Genomic DNA, 19,014 nt, shown 5'->3' with positions numbered 1-19,014 from the left:
AGACATTAAAATACTTCCTCATGATTACTTAGATCAATTTTTAAAGATTTTTAGACCGTATAAGTAATTAGACACCATTAGCTCTAAGCACAATGACTGTCCTTCAGACTGGCATCAACTGTCACAAATATACTGCTATAGAAATGTAACCCAGTAGATAGCTCATCAACCTCAGGACTACTTTTATCCCTGTCTTTCACCTAATCCTAAGGAGTCTCTTCTGTAGGTAAAATGAAATACATTTTGAAGACTAAGTGAAACTAACCTAAACAAATGCTTTTATTTCAATTTCATGGCATCTCCTTCAAAAATAAAAAAACCCCAAACAAATATATACAGTTCAGCAACTAAAACAACTAAGATGAGAGGTGACCTGTCTTGGGGAACCCTAAAAAGTTAAAATGGGTGTGAGTCAGTCCAACTTTCAATATGGAACAGGAAATTCTCCACACAGAACATCAATAGCAGCAGCAGCAGCAGCAACAACAACAACAACAACAACAAAAAGAAGACTCTTAAAAAGAGAAGTCAGATACTGAAATCTGTGAAACTGAGGTTTCAATCAAACATGTTATGTGATTAATAGTATAGCCTTCAAAATTCCTCTTCAGGAAAGGTAGAGAAAAAGATATCTCTTGTGCCCTAGCAAAATGAAAGTGTGAGATTTTAGGGAACGGCTATTTTATTATTCAGAAACAGTAGCATGGTATTAAGCAACCATTTGGTCCCCGCTCCAGCTACAGGAATCAGTCATATAACAAGTACACTGCATTGCTTGAGACACGAAGAATTAAATCCTGTTCACAAAAAGAAAATGGATATAACAAAATAATTGGCAGATGAACCACCTTGTAGAGATGTGATTTTACTGACTTTGTGAACGGAAGAAACAATATAATTTCCATGACCTCTCTTTCAATATAATGAAAATGTTCTCCATTATCAAGAAAGAGAAAGATGGCAGACACCAAAGAGGTTTCATTGTTTTAGTTTAGAGATTAGTGTGTGGTTGTACCTTAATCGCTTTCATCACACATCAGTCACAGCATTGCATACCACTATGAACGACCCAGGTGGGTCAGTATTTGTACAAGGATAGCATTTAATGGAACTGATTTTGCACAATTTAGGTTACATGCCGATCTACTTGTTCTATCACACTAAGGAATCAAGGAAATTAATGTATTTGTGTTATATTCTGATATAATCACCATAGCAATGTTTAAATAGCAAAAAAATATGGATTCGTCTCACTGTGCTGTATCAGGACAATGCTGAAATTAGTTATATTGAACTATAACAATCAAGGGGAAGGGCAATGATCTTCCAAGATGGCACCACAGACCCCACAAGCTTCCCCCTTCAGTTATTAAGAAGCAAACACGTATACACTAAAAGGTCCATGCCCCTGACTGCACAGCATTCATAAGGACACCCCTGGAGAAAGCCAAAGGGGATGCCATCGGTCCTCTGGTGACCAGTCAGTATCACTTCAGAGTATCTTCAGAGGTCACAACAACGGCAGAAGGCAATTTGTGAGTTAGAGTCTAGTCCTGCGCTCACTGAACGTGGTAGAGGCTTACTATGAATTTCAGCAGGAGCATAAAAAGGCCATTCCCTTGGCACGAGAACACTCCACATTGCATTTCAGCCATCACGCAACAGACATCTTTCAGTGACTACAGTACAGAAGGAGCAGCAGCAACACTGAATTTCAAAGTCTCTTTGGTTTTCAGATTTCCATATGATGGTCTTATCACTACTAGTATCACCACTGTCCAGAAATATCACAACTGGAAACTTGGATCAAAGCTGGAATATGCAGTTGTTAAAGGTCTCTCATTCCCTCTACCACCGCCACCACCTCCCATGTGAGCTATAAATAACTGCTCAGCTGGGATAAAATTTCCCAGAAAAAGAGAAGAAAAAAAAAAAGGAAAAAAAAAGAAAGAAAGGAAGAAAACAACAGTCCAGAAATAAAGACAACTCAGAATGGGAAAGACACAATTGCCTACATTTAAAAAGAGAGAAGGGAAGAAAACGGAGAAATAAAAACCTCTTTAAACAAAATTAATGATAGTCATCTTGTAAGAGGATAATTCTTGACAGCTACCCCCATCCCTACCCTGTAATTTCCTCCCTCTTTCTTTTTTGGATGAAGAAATGCATGAAATGTGTAATCAATGGAAATGCTTGTCATGCAACTTTCATAAATCTTGTAAGTAATTTATAGTTATAATTGCAGCATTTGAAGACATTAACATTGTCATAGGATTTTCTCCTTCCATTTGAAGAACAACTAGTACACGTACCAATGTTCACAGAAGCCAATAAATACATTAAAACTTTATTATTTCATAAGACCCATTAGCTTAAAAATGTGAATCCAACAACGGGTTTTATGACAGAAAATTTCCCAGTCATCCTTTCCACAAACATAGACAAGAGGCAAGACTTCATCTTCTATCCCCTCCCAAATGCACTGCCTTTCTTCAAAGTCTCCAGAAGGAGCAAAAAACAAATCACACAAATGCCTTTGTACAAGAAAGATGCAAGAAGGAGTCACCTACCAGAGCGCCCACAGTCTGAGCACGATACAAGTTCCTCAGGCCGGCCGCTTTTTTTGTTCATATTGGAGCCTCCAAGGCAGAAGTCACAGTAGTTATTGGGAATGATGACCCCATCTGGTCCTTTCTGGGCTGCAGTCGGGTTAGAAATCAGATTTACTTAAAGAGCATTCAGTTTGGACATTTCCCCCTTCTGCTTGATATGATGTTAGCTTGGTGAGTTTGCAGGCCACAGTCTTCCCAATATATTGTCAATCAGAACAAGAAATGAACTTACCTAATAAATTAGGTAGGTTTAATAAATTACCTCCATTTTAAGTACACCCTGTGTTGTACCTATTTTGCCTGAAATGCACATCACCATTTCCTTTATAATGCCAGCCAGGCTGGTCCCTCACAAGGACCTCCTGCCCAAAACCTCTGTACAGTTCAGGGACTTTGTAACACATACAGGCATAGAAACAATCCCTAACACAGAATCAGACCTACGCTGTCAGTAAGCCAAGCCTGGTTTTTCAGACAGCAGTCATGATTGTAAGCCCACAGAATAAAAATTCAGAAAGGAAAAATACATTCCCTGAAACTCAAAAACCAACAGGAGGGAGATGGGGGCATAGGTACCGTAGCTGGTTTTATTTCAAGTAGCCTTTTGGGGGATTACATCTCAAAGTGGCCGGGTGTCCTTAGTCAAGAAATCGGTTCAAATGCTCATGAATATTCACAGGCAAAGCCATTTGTGGGTGGTTCGCCCAAGGGTTAAGCTACCTGCAGCAGAGTGCAAGCCCCCTGGGAGGAGCGGGGAGGGCCATGGGTCCAGCACTACTCCAGCACCCAGCACAAGTGTAAAGAGTCAGCCCAGGGCAGATGTCCCAGCCGGCAGAGTTAAAAACTCCTTCAGCCAAGAAAAAAGGAGGGAAATTACATTCTTATTTTCCAGCTAGGAATAGTTGGAAAGGAGCAGGCACACACTGGGTCTTAAGAAGAGGAGGAGGCAGTTCCCCTAGAAAGGAGAGAAGGGCAGAGGTCTTCTGCATTCCTCGTAGTTGAGCTGAACAGCAATGTGCTTTTTCTCTCGTTCACAACTGCCATTTTCCTCCTCTGCTCTCCAGAGAGGAAAAACTACTTGTTCCTGTACACTCTAACTAGAAGCTGGGGAAGGGAGAGGGGAGTGGAGGGAATGGTTTGTCTTTGTTTATCTTTTTTTAACTTAAAAATTCCAGTGGTATACCTGGCCTAAGCCTACCCCATGAAGATTTCCACAAACTATAAAATGAAGACCTTTAAACTGTACCATCCATATTTAATTATCTTTTTAATGCATATTTTGTAACTTGCAGATTTTTAACAGATGTTTTGACAGCCTTTATTAATGGTCTTTTTGTCCACATCCAAATTTCCCCCAAAGAACAATGACATTCTAAAGGTCTTCTGGTAGCAGTCCAAGACATACACTTAAAATTAAAATTTTCTCTGAGTTCAATCTGCTTTTCTGGTTTGGGTGCATCTAGTTATTCATTTACTTCCAGTTGTTGATTAACTGGGCTTTTTGGAGATTGGCAACTGAAAGATTGCAGGTAAGGTGAAATTAAGAAAAGAATTAAACCTCATAAGGCTGCAAATACATCAATATCTTCCTGCATGGTTGCTGAGTCCCTGACAGTATTTATGAAACAATGGACTTTGCTCTGAAATGGTCCTGGTTAGCAGACCCCAGTTCTCCCTAAACCAGTGAGAAGCTCCCAGTGTTAGGTTAGCATTTTGCCTGTTTGCAGAATGGCATTTAATACGCGTATGCAAAATAAGCAAAAAAAGAACAGGAACCAGGTGGAAGCCTAGTGCACAGGCTCATTTTAAGAGCTGTAACAAAATGATCATAAAGTTGCTACTGGTACATATTTTGTGTATAAAAAGCAGATCTCCCTAGCATTTATTTTTCCCACTACAGCCCCATTTTGAAAAAGTTAAGTAATTACTTCTTTATATTGTGCTGCATCTACAGACAGGCCATGTGCAATGCAAACTCAGCAAGCTCGGCATTTAGAGATTTTTTTCATTGTTGTTCCTTATTACATTACTTCACCTTTTATTTGAGTTTCTTAAAGTGCCTTACAGATACTAAGATCCTAATATTAACCTTCAGAGAGGTTAAAAGCCTCTTTTGCCATTGACTCTAACCAAAGTGTTGCTGGGCCCTAATTAAGTCTTGTGGTGAGGAGGCCACACTGCATTTTACAGCTGAAAGACTTGGAGGTAGAGTGATGAACTGGCTTACTCATGAACACACAACAATTCTGTGGTGAGGCCACAAATAAAAACAAGCATTCAAGGTGCTGGCCAGCCGACTTAGGAAAGAGCTCTTTCCTAAGCCGACTTCTACCAGCGCTCAGAATGGTATAATTGATTTAATACTCCGCATATACTGACTTAAATTTTTCTAGTGCAGCTCACAACCCTAAGCTCCACTGACTGTTAAACTGGAAATGGGATAGGGGAACTTGTGAAAATACATATACTGATCAATTTGTCTGTGGTGTGGGGACAGGCAGAGGGTATTTGCTGACTGTGATGAACCTGAAGGGATTCTCCTAGACTACTGGCAAGGCAATAAGCATAAGTTTTGATTCCTCTCCTCTCCTCTCCTCTCCTCTCCTCTCCTCTCCTCTCCTCTCCTCTCCTCTCCTCTCCTCTCCTCTCCTCTCCTCTCCTCTCCTCTCCTCTCCTCTCCTCTCCTCTCCTCTCCTCTCCTCTCCTCTCCTCTCCTCTCCTCTCCTCTCCTCTCCTCTCCTCTCCTCTCCTCTCCTCTCCTCTCCTCTCCTCTCCTCTCCTCTCCTCTCCTCTCCTCTCCTCTCCTCTCCTCTCCTCTCCTCTCCTCTCCTCTCCTCTCCTCTCCTCTCCTCTCCTCTCCTCTCCTCTCCTCTCCTCTCCTCTCCTCTCCTCTCCTCTCCTCTCCTCTCCTCTCCTCTCCTCTCCTCTCCTCTCCTCTCCTCTCCTCTCCTCTCCATTTAATTTTTAATGTGAGTGCCTATGTGCTCATTTATTGCTCATCACTCATAAATACGGACTTGGCTCAGTTGAGCATGCTAGAGATATCAGGCTTGAAAAGTCATACACAGATGAGAAGTTCCTGAAGTTACATCAATTATGTCTTAGATGATGTACCTCTAGAGCCAAATAAGACAGGCAATGTTATTCTCTTTAATGATTTTCTGTTCTAACAGGTGTAAAAACTAGAATCAAACCTGACTCAAGCTTATTTTCTTGATCAGTACTGTACAGTGAATTAAGCCCCAGGCTAAATCACAGAAATTTTGAAAATAGATTTCCAGATAGTAAGCAGAGTTCTTACTTTCAAAGGATTTTTTTGTGTGTACATCCTTGGAGTTTTTAGTTCTGTTTTACTGTAGTTCACAAATGATGAGGGAATTGAGAAACAAAGCAAAGATAGCAAGATAAAACATGCAATATTCATGAGAAGGGTATCATGCACCAAAAACCCAATCCTAATCCCACCCCTTAATCAATAAAATTATCTTACAAAAGTAAGTATGGGAATGGATTCATAAATGTAAGCAATTAAATTACTAGGGACTAATGTGTTGCTGCTTGTCATCTGAGACATAGTAATTACCTAGGTATCCACTTTTTGCACACATTAATCACAAAGTAGAAGGTGCTAACTTAAGACAAATGATAGTTCAGCTAATGAGAAGTAACTCACTAGCAGTGACCTCAGTCATTTGGATCAGGTGACAACAACCAAAGATTTTGTCTAAAAAATGTTCAGCCAGAATCAGAAACTGTTTTAAAGCGAAGCCTTGAAAACCAACCATGGTCTTGTCCTAACTTACTCAAAACTCCTCTGATTTTCTTTTACATTACAAACTGCAACAACAGATCAAAAGTTCTTGAGGAGCTTTGAAGAGTACTGCCTGAGCTAAGGTGTGCTTGTAGGGAGTGTATTTAAATCAGTGCCTCTTGCCATTTCAACTCGGTGTCACTTTCTAGTTTCATCAAAGGCTCTGTCTTCATCTACATCTGCCCCAAAATAAATAGAGTATAGAGTTGTTTAAAATACTTTTTAAAATGGATTAAGGAGAATCATAGAATTGTTTAGGTTGGAAAAGACCTTTAAGATCATCTAGTCCAACTGTTAACCTAGCACTGCCAAGTCCACCACTAAACCGTGTCCCTAAGCACCACATCTACACATCTTTCAAATACCTCCAGGGATGGTGACTTAACCACTTCCCTGGGCAGCCTGGTCCAATGCCTGACAACCCTTTTGGTGAAGAAATTTTTCCTAATATCCAATCTAAACCTCCCCTCGTGCAACTTGAGGCCATTTCCTCTTGTCCTATCACTTGTTACTTGGGAGAAGAGACCAACATCCACCTCCCTATAACCTCCTTTCAGGTAGAGAGCGATAAGGTCTCCCCTCAGCCTACTCTTCTGGAGGCTAATCAACCCCCATGCCCTCAGCTGCTCTTCATAAGAGTCTAGACCCTTCACCAGCTTCGTTGCTCTTCTCTGGACACGCTCCAGCACCTCAATGTCTTTCTTGTGGTGAGGGGCCCAAAACTGAACACAGTAAGCGAGGTGCAGCCTCACCAATGCCAAGTACAGTGGTAAAATCACTTCCCTGTCCCTGCTGGCCACGTTATTTCTGATACAAACCAGGATGCCATTGGCCTTCTTGGCCACCTGGGCACACTGCTGGCTCATGTTCAGCCACCTGTCAACCAACGCCCTCATGTCCTTTTCTGTCAGGCAGCTTTCCAGCCACTCTTCCCCAAGCCTGTAGCATTGCATGGGGTTGTTGTGACCCAGAGAGACAGAGAAAGATTGGCACAGTTCTAATGATAGTTTCTCTGTACCTGGAAGTTGATTCATGTGAAGACAGGATGCAGACTGAGAATGAAGTCAATATTTCCAAATAACTTTGGTATGCATTTATTCTGAAATTTTTTTTTTCTTCTTAGCCTAATCAAGTTAATTTCAACTATACCAAGCTAAGCAGACTAAAGACCTACTTAAAATATGGTACCATCATTCACAGGAGTCTTCTTGCAAAATAAGTACTGTAAATTAAATAAATTCTGTAGTATATCACACAGTAACTTTGTTTGGTAGACAAAACCTAAAAAGCTAAACAAACTGACTGAGTTTATATATTTAAAATAACTTCTGTGCCTTCTTGATTTTGAAGGCAGGGGCTCTAAACACATTCTAGCTTCCCTTCTCCTTTCACCAAGTAATCAAAAAAACCTGGAAGTTATCTTCCTCATGGTTTCAGTTTAATAATAATAGAAAGCTGCTTCTAGAGAAATAACATCAAGAAATTAGGATTTTTCTTTTCTACATCATGTCCTGGAGCCACATGACTCAATAAGAATCTCATTTTTCTAGCTCTCATGGCTGCAGAGAATATACTGAATGGAAGGCAAGTTCAGAAGAAGCAATTCTTGTCCCTGTTTTTTAATCAGAAATCTCAGAATACAGATATTTTAAACAGCTTTCCTTCAAAAAGTGACCTTTAAATACATACAGACAAACCCCCAAATAAATAGGATCTTACAGTTTTTCAATTTTCTGATTTCTAAGTGAAGTTATTCTGATGGTTTGGATCATGATCTTTAAAAACTTGCAGCTGGAACCAGTACTTAAAGGAAAAACTGATTTCTCTGTTTCTTGGTGCCAAATCACAGTCACATATATTTCTTCAGCCTGTAGGTAATGCAGCATAATACTTAACCATAGTTGAAGCTGGTACATCTAGGTTTGGTAGCATTTTATGCCTATTTTTCATCATATCCACACTACTGGAAAGTCTGTGGAGAATGAGGAATAGAGTGCGTGCCTTGCTGTCGGGGTGGGGGGCTGTGCATCATTTATCTAAATGATTACAATGAATTGGCTACAGTCGGACATATATGTGCTCCCAAAGGGATTTTTCCTAGCACATTTGGTCCAGTTCTTACCTGTTTCTACTGGGCCTGATCCAAAACCAATAAAGTCCACTGGTGATTTTCAATTCAGTTCGAAAGGCTTTGAATCAGGCCATTTGCTCTGTTTGCAACAAAAATTTGCAGAGGACAATAGAGACCACGGGAACCTACGTGTAGGCTTGAATCAAGCCAGTGCACTTTGTGATGGAGGAAAAGGGGTGGATTTGCTTTTTTTTTTTTTTTTAAATCTACAAGACTCTTTGTCTGAGACTGGGGCCCGGTTTTCCTTTCTGACTCCTCCCTTTTTCTTGCTGTCGAAGTGCAAGTCCAATGTTTGGCCGCCTGCATAGCAAAACGCCAGCCAAGAGCCTGAGCCTGCGGTCGTCAAGCCCCTTGGAGGACTTGATGACATATAATCCCAACCTACAGCCTAAATGCTCAGCCCGGACAGGCCTGGCCTGTCTCCATGGCGACCAGAGTGCCCAGCCAGGGCTGCCTCCAGCCTTGCCACCTGTTATTGCTTCATCTCTCAAGTGTAAGGAATCTCAGTGCAGTCCCTTCGTTTGTGGCTCAAAATGTATCAGTGGAGGATAGGCAGGCTCGTGCAAGAAATTACAAGGTGATAATTAAAGAAAAAAATGGTTTTAAAGAGAAGGGAAAAGAAAAGCAGCACTTTGACTGTGGCTTTTCTTGAAGGAAGAGGAGGGAGATGCTGAGCTGGGCACGCATCCAGTCATTGCTGGGGTGTAATAAGCAGTGGCGGGGGTCAGAGAGGCAGGTTGTGGAGGTGCTTCTGTGCTCAGGGCTAGACCCTGCCCTGGGAAGGAACAATAAAAGAACATACCTATAACTCCTGGTGCGGTGAGGAACAGGCCAAGTACAGCATTCAAGGCCATTGCTCTCCCACACGTATGCAGCCAGGCAGAGATGTGCACAGTCATTTCTGTGGCCTCCTTGCCAGTGAATTAAGTGCAGGGTTTCTTCATCACAGTTTTCCAGGAAAAAAATGTAAATCAAACTGAATGAGAGGAAATGGCCGGTCTCTCTGGGCATGTTTACTCTGTCGTTAACACCAGAGATAAGCATGCTGGCTAACCCCAAACTGGGAAGTGTTGGGGCACTTGATACAGAGACCCTCCAGCTGGCTGTAAGTAGAGCTTAGGTTGGTAGCGACACATCTGTGTCAATGTGGCACAGCATTCAACTGAATAAGCTCTGAACTTGGGTGTAGCACTGGGAAACGGCTGCTGTTCTGTTCCCAGAGTCAAGCTAATCAGCCTGCACAGCTCGATGGGCCTCCGCTCGCTCAGGCTCCCCACGCCGCACTCCCCCGCACAGCATGGGCATGCCCTGTGCTGGCAGCCAGAGAAGCAGGCTATGCTACTGAGAGAGGTGCTGCAAACCACCCACCCAAAGTACTGCCAGTTCTCCCTAGTAACTGGATTTTATCTCCTCTTTGAGTTAGTTGGCGCTGTGGGGATAGAGGAAGCTGTTGCCTTTGCACAGTTTTTAGCAGCTCTGACAGGTTTGCCTTTCCTACAGCCCCTGCTCACAGAGACGCATGGCCAAGGAGTGCTACAAGCTATAAGAAGTGCTACAAGAAGGAGGTACATCTGTAGGAGTCAGAGGAAGCGTCTGAATGCAGGAAAGGAAGAGCATTCGATCATGTCTTTTACAGGAATCGATATGTAAGGCCCTTAAGCTGGACAGCTAATGAATGAGCTCGGAGGTGGGCAGTGGAAGGTACAGGTAGGAAAATGCAGCAGCAACTGATCAGATCTTGTAGATCTAGGGAGTCAGCATTTCTGCACCATAAGGCAGCACTTCATAGAAATGTCTGTGCGCTGATCTTACAGGGTTCTGCAGGAACACCTTAAGCATAGGCCAAAATCCCACTGCTCACAGTAAATCATTGTAACTGGGTAGTGCCTCATGACAATAAACAGTAGGAGATACAGAATAGGAAGGCAGACAAGAGTCTGACATGTTAACATACAGACTGCCTGATTTTCAGGGGTACCTCTCTTGAGAATTGGCCTCTGGCCAGTAAAATGCATCATTCCCATTAGCTCAGTGAACTCAAGGAGGGATTATAGTGCCCAATATACAGCCCCATCCAGCAGCATCCCTCGGTATTCAGGTAAGAATGGCCAGCGTTGTGAAATGGGTCCCTGCGACATGTTGTAGGCTTTGGATCTGGAAATTGCTCCCTGGAGGAGTATGAGAAGGCAGAGCACCTAAGTGCAAATTCAGTCAAAACTTTTGGGTTTTACTTGGTTCAAATTCTACATAGAGGAGAAAAAAAGCAAGGACATAGCAAGAAAGGAAAAAAAAAATTATAAATACATAAATGATACCATTTTGTCTCAAGAGCTGATGTGTTATTGAAGCAACACATGGTTTTCAAAAACTATTTAGTCAAATTGGAAACGTGTTCCCATAAACTGAGAAGCACTACCTGCTTCTCTTCAGTGAGAGTTGCACATTGACAACATTTCAGGTCCTGCCCAGGCAGTATATCAAAAAAACCCCAAACTATCACCACCCCACCACCCCCCCCGCCCCCAACTGCAAACAAAACAACAAAAAGTCCCCTTTGTGTCCCTGTACATAGGAGACAAGTTTGGGATATTCCACTATTCCAAAACTCTAAACAACTTATTTTTTTCCTCAGCATTCTGAAACACAGGCACAAAAGTCTGAGAAACATACAGCTGCAAACAGGGTTTGAGTGGAAATCATTACACAGTTCCAAAGTCTGCAATCACTACAGTTTCTTTTAGTAGTCTGAGTCTTTTTCCTTATAAAAACAAGCTCTGGAAAAAGAAAAAAGCCAAACAGATTAAACTAATGAGAAGTCAACTCAAGGTAATGTACATATTTTCACTGAAAAGGCACCTGCTGCAGGGTATCTTGTTGCAAGGTGGGCCTTGATGCATCCTTGCATTCAGAAGTAGCTCCCATCATGGCCCCAGCAAGGATCAGCACTGAGGCAGGGAAAAAGTAGGCCTGATGTAGCTTTTCAAATTGATGCTGCTTGTGGAGAGGAACAAACAGCTCGTCTCCAACTGAGGGGCTGACTCTCGTCATTTATTCATGGCCAGCCCCCTGCCTGGATGGAAATAAAAATGTTTCAAAGATGACTGTGTGGGGGAGCTGGAGGACAGCTTGGAGGCACACTGAGGTTAGCACATTAATTTTTTATCTCTGGAGACTGGGTATCCAATTATGCTTAGAGTACACAAACAACTTTGGCTGGTCTCTCCAGTAGAGATTTATCCACATCATAAAATCTGCAATGGAACTGGGCACAACAGGCTGATGCCAAGAAATAACGTAGGCAGGTGGTTTTGCAGGTCAGATGCACAAGCTAGCAGAGTGACAGGAGGGCACACGACTGCATTCTCATTAACTACATGTATTGTAGGATGGACCAACCTGCACACAGCAGCTAGGCCAGCAACAGCCCGCACAACGTGCTTTATTTAGGATTGTCATTGGCCAAAGTGCTTGTGGGCATAAGATCTGTTCAGTTGCTGTTTACTGCACAGCTGCCTATAACTAACGTTTCACACAGCAAAATGCCAGTGAAAACTCTTCTCCTTTAAAGGAGAGGAAGTTTTTCTCCATGTAGACACACTATCCTATTCTCCCAGGAATTAAGGAAGAGCATTTATACTAGTACACTCATTCACACACACATTTCAATAGATGGAAGTCTAAATGTAATTCCTATATGAGAAGTGTCTCAAAATTTGTGAGCACCAGCTGCCCCCAGAGCTGGCCTGTACCCATGGAGTGAGATGGAATAAAACAGCAGGTGTTTTGTGGCAGGCTTGGATGCACCCTGGGCTCACAAATCTCACGCTCTCAGTGCCAACATGTGGAGGAAAAGCCAGCAGAAAAAAAAAGGCTGAGAATGGTGTGGGATCATTTCTTTTTATCAGTGGAGTTGGGGAAGGGGGGAGTTGACTTTTTCAAGGTTTTTCTATAACTTCCTTTTCACGGTTCCATACTTAGGTAAAAAAATCAGAGAGTAGGTCAAAAATAAATGTGAGTGTAGGCAGAGGCAAGACTAGGCACCGAGGAAGGGCTATTTATCTGTGTCAAAGGGCTAGATAAGACATACAAACAAAGTAACTAAAGCTCAAACAAAGCACAGACAAAGATGTTTTGGGAAAGGCAAAGGCCAGAGAAGACTGTTGAACTATCTTCTACCACTGAAGGGTAATCTATAGGTGAGGAAGGACAAAAGGAGAGAGAGATGTAAATAAACAAACTTACAACAGTCAAGGACAGAGAGATGCGCCAAGGAGGTGAGACTTGGGGCTTGGGCCAGTCCCTGTTCTTTGATACACATCTATTCGGTGGTTCTCAATTTCAGATAGGTTGCTCCTATCTACATCTCTTTTCCAGACCCTGGATAATTTACTGAACTATCCAAATTGGTCTGTGCATGAGGAGAAGAGTAAAGATAAAGGGGACTGGGTGTGAAGAAAGGCAAGAGGCCATCAGCTCTTGAGCTGGACCAGCTGGAGCATCAATAGCAGAATCCTGTAGAGACCCTGCTCCAGAAAGCTCCCACCTGCATCAGCACGGCTGCTGCTGTTACCGCAGGTACTGCAAGGAGCAGAGGCTGCAGAGGAGACACAGGTACAAAGGAAGGAAGTTCATGCTGCAGTCGCCCGCCTGAACTTTGCTGACCCAGTGCTCACCTCCCACAGCACGACAAATTCCAAATGGCTGGTTTGAATTTGCCTTGCCTTCTCTAAATCAGGCTGCTCATATCTCTCTGACACACTGCTAAGCAAATAACCAGACCCTGCTCTATACCATATCTCTGGTCCTCCTGTTCAGTAGGTTGTGGATTAGCTGTTTGGATTAACATCCCCCCCGCCTTCCCGCCCTCCCTCCCTCGCCCCCACCCCCCAAGCCCATGCAGAGAGGATTCTTGAAGCCCCAGCCCTGCGACACTGCAGACCTGTCAAATCTAATTCATAACACATGCCTAGCAGTTCTTAGGGGAGAGGAAGGATCTGATGCCCTGGCTCCCCACCATCCCCCTGTACAAAGGGACCATTTAATGACTGCACATTAGCAATGTGGACAATTAGCATTCACATGGAAGATAAATGGCAGCATAAATTAAATATCAGTAAGTGAAAGAGCAAAGATGCAAGATCTGAGCTCAAGGCTGTAAACAAACAAACAGGCAAAAAGGAACAAACAGCTACTGCGACAGCTAAGCCATTTGGGAGAGTTACCTTCCGGCGCCTGGGACTTTCCCCAGGGGTGATTTTCACATTTGCATGGCTGTTGCCTGTACCTCACTGGCTCCTGGCTGGTTGTTAAGCAGATTCTTTCTGCTCAGGAACCTGGACCTCAGAGTGGTTTACCCCACTGGTTCTAAACTTCTGCCTGTTTGGGGATCTGTGCACCAGCAGCTTCCCTCTGCCACATGCATCACACAGGAGCTCTGGAGCAACACAAGCCCCAGCAGCTCCTGCTCTACCCTTTCCCATAGTGTAGAACACACATTTCTTTCCATGGGCCAAGGCTGGGCATTCCTAAGCTTACCACAGATTTCCTAGCTCCTCTTCATGCTAACTTCTATCATTCTTAAGCACCAGAAACGTAAGGACTGAGACTGTCCTTGGCCTCTGTCAAAAGCTGAAGGGCAGAGGACACTACCCTTCTTTGTATGGGCATCTGTGCAAGGCCATTATCAATATTAATTCAATACAGATTTGCAATATGCCTTTCAGAAATGCCACTATTAGTGACTACTGCAGCAACAGGGGGAAAAAAAAAAAAAAAACCAAAAAAAACCAAAAACACCAAAAAAAACCAACAGAGATGATGCAAATGCTAAGTAAACAAAAGCTACTGGCTGAACACCAGCATTCTCCAGCCTGCCCAAGCAGTCACTCTTAGCGCATTGACAGCTCAAGTTTATCAACAGCTGGAGGAGTCAAAATTACTTTTGCTGTGAACCTACAAAACATGTGAATAACTAAAAGGTAGAGCATAAAAGTGACAGAAATGTAGGGACTGCCAAATAGGATCACACTAAACGGCCCTTCAAGCTCAGACAGTGGCTAGTAGCAGATGCTTTGGAGGAAGGAAGCCCCCTCCCACACCTCCCTGGGGACAATTATCAATTATCCTGCTTAGAAAGAAAATGTTTTCCTACTTCCAGATTTCTCCTAGTTCTTCTTAATGTATTAGAAAGTGTTTGCCTGGATATTTTTCCTCATAGGCATTTCATTGCTTTGTCCACATTGTTCATTACTTTGAACTAAAATGACACAGTTCACATGGCAATCTGAAAGGACTTTCTAAAAGTGAACAAAGCTATCTACACAAATCCCAAGGTGAAAGCAAACATCACATAGTATTGCACAACGGAAAACTGAGAAACAGGGGCTTAGAGACTTGCAAAACTCAGTCTCCTTGTCTCCCAGTTCCATGCCTAAGAAGCAGAGGAAGGACAGTCAAATAGGGCCATCCGGACTACTAAGATTTCTTTCATCTCTGTGGCAGAGTGGGGCATCTCGGCACATAACTCTTCTCTCCTCTCATGTTCCAGATGTCCTCCTTGCAGATCAGTACTGATGTTTTTTCATAGATTTTCCCAAACTGTAACTAAGAAGCAGCTTTTGGTAAAGTTGAGGGTAAGCCATTTGGGAAGGAGATGCGGGGACAAGGGGGACAGGTGTTGTGAATTTCATACCTAAAAAACTGAGACATGGATAAATGTCTCTTATTCAAAGGCAAAACAAAGGCACCCCCCTCAAACTACTGGATGTGTATTTCCTTGACATCCCTGCTAACAGCCACTGGGAGGCTGCTTGATGATGGGCAGGTTGGGCGTCGCTTCTCTTCCCCCCTCTCCTTGCCACCTCCTCCCCACAGGAGCAGTAATGGAAAAGTGACTTGCTGCAGAGATAATGCTGGGTTTGAAATGAATTTCTGACTAGCTGAGCCAGCACCCGTGTGAGCTGCAGCTGATTAGCTCCAAGCATCCAGGTCCCAATCACTCACAACGGAGCCAGACAATCACGCCAGCCTCTGCAAGGCAAAGACAGGGTGGAGGCAACATCCCTGAAAAGGATCTCAAAGGCAAAGGGAAAATACTACTCACGTTTGTGGTTTTCATTTCTGTGGACAGGGGAAGAGCGGGTCTCCTGCTCGCGGGCTTCATCACCCTCTTCGCTGGCGAGGTGGGTGTGAGCATAGTGGTAGCTCAGCCCAGGCCTGTTCTTGTAACGCTTACCACAGACTGGGAGGAAAGGAGATACGAGGGAGGGGAAGAGAGAATGGAAACATCAGTGTGACCTGTAACAATGGCAGCATCCTCTCAAGTAACGCTCCCTTCTCCCCCGAGAGCAGCACCACACAATCCACGTGCCTGCCTGAAACTCTTCCAACCAGCATTGGTGAAAGGTGACAGAAGGGCCATCCAGCAGCCACAGGTCCCCAAACAAGCTTTCTTCCCACTGTGCTGCCAGCAGTCCTTCCTACAGGCCTAGGCAAATGCATATTCAGTCTCTGCAGCTCATACAGCCCTAATCCTCTCTGCTAAGATTACTAACATGATTGCACACAAAATTAAATGAAATACCAGTTCCCATGTTGGTTCTGCACCATGCACAGCAAGGGGAACTGGACTGAGAAGAAAGGACACTATTTTCTTCATTACTAATCTCTGAGTAAAGGAAACAGTATTTTTATCTTTAAAAATAAATGTTCTCTGTAAAAGGGTAATAAATAGCTTTATTCGCAGATTCCTAGTCAAGGCAAGGAGATGGAAATCATCCACAGTTCCTTGCTAGAACAACATATAGTAGTGATACTTATTTGCCCAGGTAAACTTCGTATTCAGCATCCCAATAAATAATGCAACGTGTGACAGAGAATCCTCCTTCTGAACTTCTGTTTATTTTAGGACTAAGTCAACAGATATTAAGAACAGGATCAAATAACTCAGGGTGATGAAAGGTCTACATTTTCACAGGGAGCTCACCACAAGGGCAAGCTTCATAAGATTCATTACATACAAATTCAGCTTCTATAAAGTTGTTAATTCATGTTAATGTCTCTAAAAGTTATCTCTTCATCTTCAAAGCAGTCTCCTAATGTCCATTTTCTTTTATACAGCTATTTCATCTAGCAAATACAATTATTGTCATTTTAAAAGATCAGGAAACAAAGGCAAAGAAGCTTAGTGCCCTTCCTGCAAATTTTTACTCCCAGCCACATTTTCAGCCACTTTATTAGCTTCATTAACCTCAAGGATTTCACACAAGAATAAATGTCATGCCCAGTAGTCTGTCTTGCATAGCTTGCTTAGGAAGGCAAAGGAAGTGGTGCCAGAAGGGAGAGCTGAATGCAGCAGTCTTTAGTTCTCTGTCTTGTTTTTAGACCCCTTGAAAAAATCTCCAAGGAGAAAGTCACCATCCACTCCTAAAATCTTCACTCAGCCCCGATACTAAAAATGCATCCTGCAATGTATATAGATACTTACTTCCCATTCCCCAGACACCCAAGTCTGGGAATGTCATAACGTTCCATAAATTAAAAAAAAAAAAAAAAAAAAAAAAAAAAAAAAAAAACCCAAAGACCCACCCACCCCAATTATTCATTTACATGTAAGTAAAACTTCCATTATTACACCTTTCTGCTACTACTCACAAAAAGCCAATTGATGATCCACATTCTGGAAGAGATGATAGAAAATTGTAAATCAAAGCCTATAATGGTAACATATTTCATTCTCCATCTCTTCTAGCTGATTTGCAGACTCCCTCAAGGAAAATACTTTGCCTTATAAGAAACATGTAAAACAACCTCATGATATGAATGAGTGATCTGGAATATCAGATACTTTTATCCCAGTTTTCTCCATTCTGCAAGGTGATGATCACACAGTCATCATAACAGGACAAAAGCTTTTTCCAAATGTAATGTGTCCTTAGCCACAGTTTTCTTAAGTCTTTGAATGCTCTTGATTTAGAATTGAGAACTCATGCAGGAGGGAGGGGGGAAAGTTGGGGAGAAATAAAATGCCCAGATACATATGCACATCCATTCTTTGAAGCATCTGCTCTCATTTCGTATGTAAACCTAACTCCATTGCCAGACATTTTGAACAACTAGACTGTGGTTAGATGCATGCTCTCCACAAAACATCAGTTTGGTCTCCCTTCTTCTAGTACCAGCCATGTATTCTTCTAATGGATTCTGGAGAGGGAAATTACTCCTCTGCAGTCCTACAGAGCAAAGGACAAGCAGTGGAACAGAGACAAGCATGCTGACAGAGAGTCAAACAACAAGATATCCACAGTTCTGTAACACTTTGTCTCCACTTTTTGAATAGCGGGAAAAGTGTAACACAAAAGTAATCATCAAAACAGAGAGAGCTACAAAATGTTCACTGTTTAAATTCTTTCAGAAAGATAACCCCCTCTAATTACACAAGTATTACACAGCATTTCTTAGAATGGAGAGAGAGATTTACATTTCTAGCAGATTATTGGAGTATCATACTAAGTATCCCACTCTATCCCTCTTCCTTGTGTGCATTTGAAGATGAAAGTTAAAAAAATAATTCTTCTGCTATGAATTACTGATACTGCTCAAAACCTTCTCTCTACTTAAATTATTTTCAGAGCACTACCAGATGATCAGTGCTGTACTGACAAAGGAGGAGGCACTTGAAGTGCTGTGTGATACATACTACCCAACTCTATCTTGCTCTTATATAGCTTGATCCTGTGTTAATGATAAGCTAGCTGCAAAATCAGGTAAGATGTAAAACCCATTCCCATTTACCTATTAGAAGGAGTCTTAAATATCAAAACAAAATTATTTCTAGAAATTCTACCAGACTTCATTTCATTCAGGCCTACCTGAAAACATACCCACAGTTCTAGCTCTACTGTTGTTATCTTACAAGAGCACCATGTTCCTGAATATAGGTCTCATGCATCTCTCTCTGTCCATGCACAAAAGAAAACTTGCATTCCCTGCAGAAAGTCCCAAGGCTGTGGCCTTGCCTCCATTCCCTACAGGATCCTGCAGGGATTTTATCTGCAGAGTTCAGGATGGCATGGGAAATCAGACAGGTCTGCAGACTTGCCCTTCTCCAGCAAAAAAGTATCAGCTCACCAGGAAAAAACAGTAAGTATCAATATAAGCTGAGGCAGTACTAATTCTGTGGCTGAGCCCCTCCCACTGCCAAAACTCTTTCAGATGGCCTTCAAGGGTGGCAGCAAGCTGAGACATGCCTAGCTAAAAAGGAATTTAAAGGACTTTTTAACCAGAGCTGAGGCAAAAGAATTCTGTTTACACAGTCCCAGCAAATCCTTTGTAGGACCAAAGATTTGCAGCTTCCAGCAGCTTTTTTTCTTGGTGTCGAGACTTTTCCACCTTTCAAATCCATGTTCTGTCATGGAAAAGGTCCGGACCAATGCCATGAGTTGAAACTGCAGAGATTTCCT

General features: G+C 42.6%; 1 protein-coding gene across 9 annotated transcripts in view; it reads right to left on the bottom strand.

Moving 5' to 3' along the window:
* The window catches only part of DPF3 (double PHD fingers 3), a 180,244-nt gene that overhangs the window by 41,739 nt on the left and 119,491 nt on the right, over window positions 1-19,014 (bottom strand). For all 9 annotated transcript variants that reach the window (XR_012628869.1, XR_012628870.1, XR_012628871.1 and 6 more), the window contains 2 exons: window positions 15,657-15,794; window positions 2,571-2,699 (listed from right to left, as the gene is read on the bottom strand). Coding sequence is in view for 5 of the 9 variants with exons in the window: in XM_074867955.1 (XP_074724056.1) it covers window positions 2,571-2,699; window positions 15,657-15,794 (267 nt within the window). In the remaining 4 variants the exon portion in view is untranslated. The remainder of the gene's footprint in view (window positions 1-2,570; window positions 2,700-15,656; window positions 15,795-19,014) is intronic.

This window comes from Strix uralensis, chromosome 4 (genome assembly GCF_047716275.1).
Source record: "Strix uralensis isolate ZFMK-TIS-50842 chromosome 4, bStrUra1, whole genome shotgun sequence".
Classification (NCBI taxonomy): Eukaryota; Metazoa; Chordata; class Aves; order Strigiformes; family Strigidae; genus Strix; species Strix uralensis.
Note: the sequence above shows the minus strand (reverse complement) of the source record. Positions and strands in the feature narration are given on the sequence as shown.